Raw genomic sequence first — 6,434 nt, 5'->3', positions numbered from 1 at the left:
GTTTCCAAGTTGTATTTTTAAAATAAGAAACTATGGTGACTTAAAAAAAAAGTTTAAATCATGAATACATTACGTATAGGTTTTTCCGTCTCCTAAATATTATCTACTTTTTAAAAAAACATAAATTTTGATATAAGAAAGCATTCTGAGGCAGTGTATATCATATTTAAGGTCACAATTTTCACTAATCTGAGAAAACACATATATGTAATATTTAAAAGTTAATGAAATCCAGTGAAACTTCAACTTATTTCATTGAGAATTTACTACCAAAATATAGAAAACAAGAATTTACCTCTTTTAAATGGCATGTCTGTATTACTTACAATTTGATAAATGAGTTCCTTTCCGTACATACCTTAAGATCCACAACCTCAGTAGCATAAATAACATGATTAAAGGGTCAGGTATAATGTATATTTTAATATAGGATTTGTGTAGTGATTTAGAGCAATAAATATCACACAGTGAAAAATTTATCACAAACTAAATACAGTAACAAAAGGAAAGAAAGAGCTTATGTCCACATTACCAAGGTCTTTACGATAAGTTACAGCGTCCAGGTCCAACACAGCATATTTGCATACAAAGCCGCTGATGTGAACACTGAAAGGAGTCTGTCCTGTAGGTCTTTCATCTTGATTTAATAAAGTTTGTACAGTATCAAATAATATCAAAAGTCTAAAAAAACACAATGAGCATTTATATTATGTTTATAAATTATTGTTTATATACCATAAAAAAAGTCAAAAGTGCAGTTTAAAAAAAAGTGGAAGTTGTTATTCTTGATAAGAGCTAGAAAAATGTCCTGTCCCAGGTAAGAAGCAATCTCAAGGCTCATCCAGTTTCTAAGGAATTTTAACTCGCATCTAACCTTGGTTACCATATGTGGTAAGCAAAATCAGTAGAACAGGAGCTATGTAACAATCTAGCGAAGAGAAACATTGCAAATAAACGTAATTATAGGCCTCTCCCAAAGTGAATGAAATGACTTTGTTTACTGGAATGAATGGGCTGTCACTGAATGTGACTATACTTGGGAAACTTCAAAGGCTGGCTAGAAATCTTTATCTTTTTCAAATTGTTAGTCATAGTGGGCAATGGTACCTATATCCCAGGATTATGAAATTTTCCAGTATAACTGAGAAAAAATGTAATTGAAAGGTGACAAATATCATCTATTATTTCTCACAGAAAATGAGGAATGAGGGCCCAGTAATTAAAAGGCAGAAGTACAGAGATTAGCCAAGAAGAAACAGATGGATGAAATACAACTGGGTCTTAATTGGCACAGTAACTAGCTGTATTTTGACACATTCAAGAACAAATGCCTATATTGAAGTATGTGGTACATTAACCACTTGTATTTATGTAAGAAACTGAAATGGTAAAAGTATAGGCTTATAAAACAAATTAAATTTAGAGAAAGGAAAAATAAAATGTAAAGAAAAATCTTAAAGTTTATTGTGGCATCAAAATATTGACAGAGCTGTATCAGTCAAGAGCAGTCTTCCCGTTGCTAAAACGAATAGGCAGCCTGAGTCTGGCTCCATCCAACCACCTCTTCCAATGCTCTTTAACTGGCAGTGCTTCCTATAAATGATACCAAGCAATAGAGATGATTATTGTTTCCACTGAATAGAGTAAGTTCCTTGATTGGTTTAACATATATAGACTGCCTGAGAGAATAAAAACATCACCATACAATAGGTTAACGGTAAATCAAGGTCTTCGTAGTTGTGATGGGAGAAAAGGGTTGGCTGCTGGAAACAGTATGGTGCCTTGGAGGCTGCGTACATACATACTTAAGAATTCACGTCACCTTTAGCAGAAGATTAGAAGTCAATGGATATGGATGCTTGTGCAGAATCTTCTCGCCCCCTGACATAAATTTCACAGGGAATCTCCTCCATTACTCGGTCTTCCAGGGCCTGCTCAGGGCACTCATGTCCCTGTTTGAAAGTGTAACTACTTTTCTTGAAGGTGCTGTTAAATGTTTTCATTGGCTGTGGTTGTGCAAAGTCATTTCGGAAAGGAAGTTCCATGGAACTGAGGTTGGTCCTGCTTTGTTTGACGCTGGAGGCCTGCGACCCACAGTGGTGGTCATGGATGCAGCGGGAGGCGGTGGAGGAGCGCCGCATCTTCTGGTAGTTGTCCAATTCTTCCGACAAGTCTGCCAGGTCTGCAGAAATCTCTTTGTCCCTTAGTGAAAACAGTTCATAATGAGGAGGATCAAAGACTTCTTGGAACCCGGTTTTATTAAAAGCAGTTTTGCAAGCCATGACCTTTTTTCGAGGCTGTTTCACTTGTACCAAAATAGAAATAATGAGAAGGACTAAGACAATCCCCGAAGTAACGCCAATAATTGTCCCATGAGTCTTAGTCATTTGTTCAAATACTCCTGCTTTTTTCTTTTCTGTAGAACGAAAATGAGAAATGTTAAGTGTTCAAAATACATTAATATGAATCCTGGTACAAATTAGTAAGGTATTTTTAGGTAAAGCAGAATACTTGGGCCAAATATACTACAGACAATGCAGTTTACAATTAGGTTTTTAAACAAATAAAACAACCCCATTAAAATTTCTGTCTAAAGTTACCAATCACAGTATAGATGGATAGATTACAGAAAAGATAAAGTTCTTGGTCCGTTTCTTCAGAAGACACACAGATGTACACATTCTGCAAATCAAATCAAATACATAAATACAGACGATGCCAAATAAATACTCTTGTTCTATCAATTTTAGCTTTCTGCTTTATGGTAGGTTTGACCAACTGCCGTGTTCAGGTATACCCACATCTACTGATGACCACAGGGAGAGCAAACTAACATCGTCAGACTAACCCATCCAGTATATTATCATGACCTACTGTTTTTGAATGATTAACTGAAAACACTTCATGTCAAGTATTTATAACAGCCATATCAGATTGCAGTAAGGTATTTATTGAACTCTTACAGCAGGGGTCCTCAACCCCTGGGCCACAGACAGGAACTTGGTCTCACTGCAGGAGGTGAGCTGCGAGGGAGCGAGTGAAGCTGCATCTGTATTTGCTGCTGCTCCCCATCACTCACATGACCCGGAGCGCCGCCTCTTGTCAGATCAGCAGTGGCATTAGATTCTCACAGCAGCAGGAGCCCTATTGTGAACCGTGCATGTGAGGGATATAGGCTGTGCATTCCTTAGGAGAATCTAATGCCTGATGATCTGTCACTGTCTCCTATCACCCCCAGATGAGACTGTCTAGTTGAAGGAAAACAAGCTCAGGGCTCTCATTGATTCTACATTATGGTGAGTTGTATGATTATTTCATTATATATTACAATGTAATAATAATAAAGTGCCCAATAAATGTAATGCGCTTAAATCATCCTGAAACCAACACCCCTACCCCACCCCTGTCCCGTGAAAAAATTATCTTCCACGACACCAGTCCTTGGTGCCAAAAAGGTTGGGGACTGCCGTCTTAGAGGATAAAAGGTAGATCATCTTTAGTTCTGACACAGTGACCTGACAACCAGCTTGCAGACATTCAACCATTACCACAAGCTGCATTTATCTTTCAGTGAGTACACACTGGGAATACAGCATTGGAAATGTTATGAAATAAAAAAAAGCAGTTCATAGAATGTTTCTGTTTTTATGTTGTAAGACAGAATCTGCAAGTTGATTTTTATTAAATAGTGTTTCCACATACTTCAGGCTAACCTCTAAATTATTTTGACAACTAAATAAGGTATGTTTACAATACAAATGACAAACCTCAACAACAGTAACAAAAATAGGGCAAGGCATACCACTATATCTTTTTTTTTTTTTGAGACGGAGTTTTCGCTTTTGTTGCCCAAGCTGGAGTGCAATGGTGCGATCTCAGCTTACTGCAACCTCCGCCTGCCGGGTTCAAGTGATTCTCCTGCTTCAGCCTCCCGAGTAGCTGGGATTACAGGCATGCGCCACCACGCCTAGCTAATTTTTTTGTATTTTTAGTAGAAACGGGGTTTCATCGTGTTAGCCAGGTTGGTCTCAAACTACTGACCTCAGGTGATCCGCCTGCCTCAGCCTCCCAAAGTGCTGGGATTACAGGCATAAGCCACTGTGCCCGGCCACAATACACTTTAGAACTTAACAGTTTGTAGACAAAAAATACTTTCGTTTAGAGTATTTTTCTTTGTTTTCACCACATCCCAGGTGTATGATCCATTTATATGTTTCCATTTCTGTCAAAGCAGCTATGCTAAGCACTGTTGTAGAAAATAACATTTTAAGTTCTTAATGAAGGGTAATAGCCACTCTTTTCTCAAAAAGGTTGGCCTTTACATCAAACTCACCTTTACAGTGATTTTCATCCCAAGGGTATGCACAATTTTGGACACCATTACAGACTAAAGAATTATTGATGCACATGTTGCTATGGCAAAAGAAAGTGCTGCTTGTGCAGGGAGCTGCAGGAAGAGAAAACAGTGTTGCGAAGAGCAGGCATACCACCCGATTTTGATTTATTTCATACATAACACATCTGACTTTATGAGTACTTTCTTACCGCAAAGGCCTTTCTTTGAATAAACTCTGTACTATTCAAACAATAAGACGAATGTCAATATTCTCTGATGCTGGCTCATTCCAACTTTTTCTTATGCTAGGCCCCAAAAGGTCACTTTTAATGTAATGATAATGAATGTATTTTCAATGGTTCTTAAGGAACCAGTATACAGTCTGGTGAATTTTTTTTCAAAATTTTGGAAGACAGTGTTGGCAAGGATGTGGAGACACTGGAACCCTTCTGTACTGAGGGTGAGAATGTAAAATGGTGCAGTTGTTGTGGAAAATTATCTGGAGGCTCCTCAAAAAGTTAAACATAGAATTACCTTATGATCCAGCAATTTCACTTTTAGCTACCTACTCCAAAGAACTGAAACCAGGAACTCAGTTACTTGCATACCAATGCTCTCAGCAGCATTATGCACAACAGCCAGAAGGTGGGAACAAACAAAATGCCCATTGATGGGTGGATGGATAAACAATGTGGCATCTACAAGACAATGGAATGTGATTCAGTCATAAAAATAAACGAAATTATGATACATACACCACGGACAAAGCCACATATTTCACTTAGCATAATTATTTCTGGTTACATTTTTTTTTTTTTGAGATGGAGTCTGGCTTGTCGCCAGGCTGGAGTGCAGTGGTGTGATCTTGGCTCACTGCAACCTCCACCTCTCGGGTTCAAGTGATTCTCCTGTGTCAGCCTCCCGAGTAGCTGAGACTATAGGCACGCGGCATGCCCGGCTAATTTTTGTATTTTTAGTAGAGACGGGTTTTCACTATGTTGGCCAGGCTGGTCTTGAACTCCTGACCTCGTGATCTGCCCGCCTCGGCCTCCCAAAGTGCTGGGATTACAGGGGTGACCCACCGCGCCCGGCCCTATAATTACATATTAATTATTGTATGAGAAATATTGTATGATTCCACTTATTGAGGAGCCTAGAAGAGGCAAATTCATAGAGACAGAAAGTAGAATAGAGGTTACCAGGGTCCAGAAAGAGGCAGGAATGGGGAGGTGATGTTTAATGGGTACAGTTTCAGTTTGGGAAGACAAAAACTTTCTGAATATGGATAGTGGTAACGATTGCACAATAATGTGAATGTACTTAATGCTACTGAACCGTACACTTAAAATGGCTAAAATAATACATTTTGTTATGTATATTTTACCCATAATAAAAAAAATCCAATCTTCTGGATTCAAAAAAATTGTTTTAAGGACACTAAAGGTATATGGAATATATACCATATAATTTCCTACTTGTGTAAGTTGTTCTTTCAGCCTGGAATGGCTCCTTCTTTCTCTTTGTGGTGGCCACCTACTCATCTTTCAGTATCATCTCAAATGTTACCATCTGTGAAAATCCCCTTGCTTCTCTGGGGTAGCCAGTTGCTCCTGTGTGTTCCTGTCACACTCCACATACTCCTCTACTTGGCACCTCCCCTTGTATATGTAAACCTTTGTTAGAATGGATTATTAGTCAGTGTGCTTACTTCTGTTAGGAAATAAACTCCTAGCCTGGTGGCAGAAGTCCAACAGAGTAGTATTAAGTATTTCAGTGTAAAGAAACAAACAAAACATATGAAAGTCAAGAAGTGAGGCAGCTTATTATTTTCCCATTCAGTACGACAGAAGCCCAAAAACCTTAGCCATTTTTTTTCTTTTTGAGATGGAGTCTCGCTCTCTTGCCTAGGCTGAAGTGCAGTGGCGTGATTGCAGCTCACTGCAGCCTCTGTCTCCCAGGTTCAAGCAATTCTCCTGCCTCAGCCTCCCCGAGTAGCTGGGACTACAGGCACATGTCACCACACCCAGCTAATTTGTGTATTTTTAGTGGAGACGGGGTTTAACCATGTTGGCCAGGCTGGTCTTGAACTCCTGACGTT

General features: G+C 38.9%; 1 protein-coding gene across 2 annotated transcripts in view; it reads right to left on the bottom strand.

Moving 5' to 3' along the window:
- Positions 1 to 247: 247 nt before the first annotated feature.
- NETO2 (neuropilin (NRP) and tolloid (TLL)-like 2) overlaps positions 248 to 6,434 on the bottom strand; it is a 50,565-nt gene continuing 44,378 nt past the window's right edge. The window contains exons 3-4 of one of the 2 annotated variants that reach the window (XM_012002453.1): positions 4,334 to 4,447; positions 248 to 2,416 (exon numbers count right to left, since the gene is read on the bottom strand). In XM_012002453.1, the coding sequence (XP_011857843.1) occupies positions 1,836 to 2,416; positions 4,334 to 4,447 (695 nt within the window). In that variant the 3' untranslated portion in view covers positions 248 to 1,835. The remainder of the gene's footprint in view (positions 2,417 to 4,333; positions 4,448 to 6,434) is intronic. The other variant, XM_012002452.1, reaches the window with a different exon arrangement.

This window comes from Mandrillus leucophaeus, unplaced genomic scaffold (genome assembly GCF_000951045.1).
Source record: "Mandrillus leucophaeus isolate KB7577 unplaced genomic scaffold, Mleu.le_1.0 Scaffold689, whole genome shotgun sequence".
Classification (NCBI taxonomy): domain Eukaryota; kingdom Metazoa; phylum Chordata; class Mammalia; order Primates; family Cercopithecidae; genus Mandrillus; species Mandrillus leucophaeus.
The sequence above is the reverse complement of the archived record's forward strand: the minus strand, read 5'-3'. Positions and strand labels throughout refer to the sequence as shown.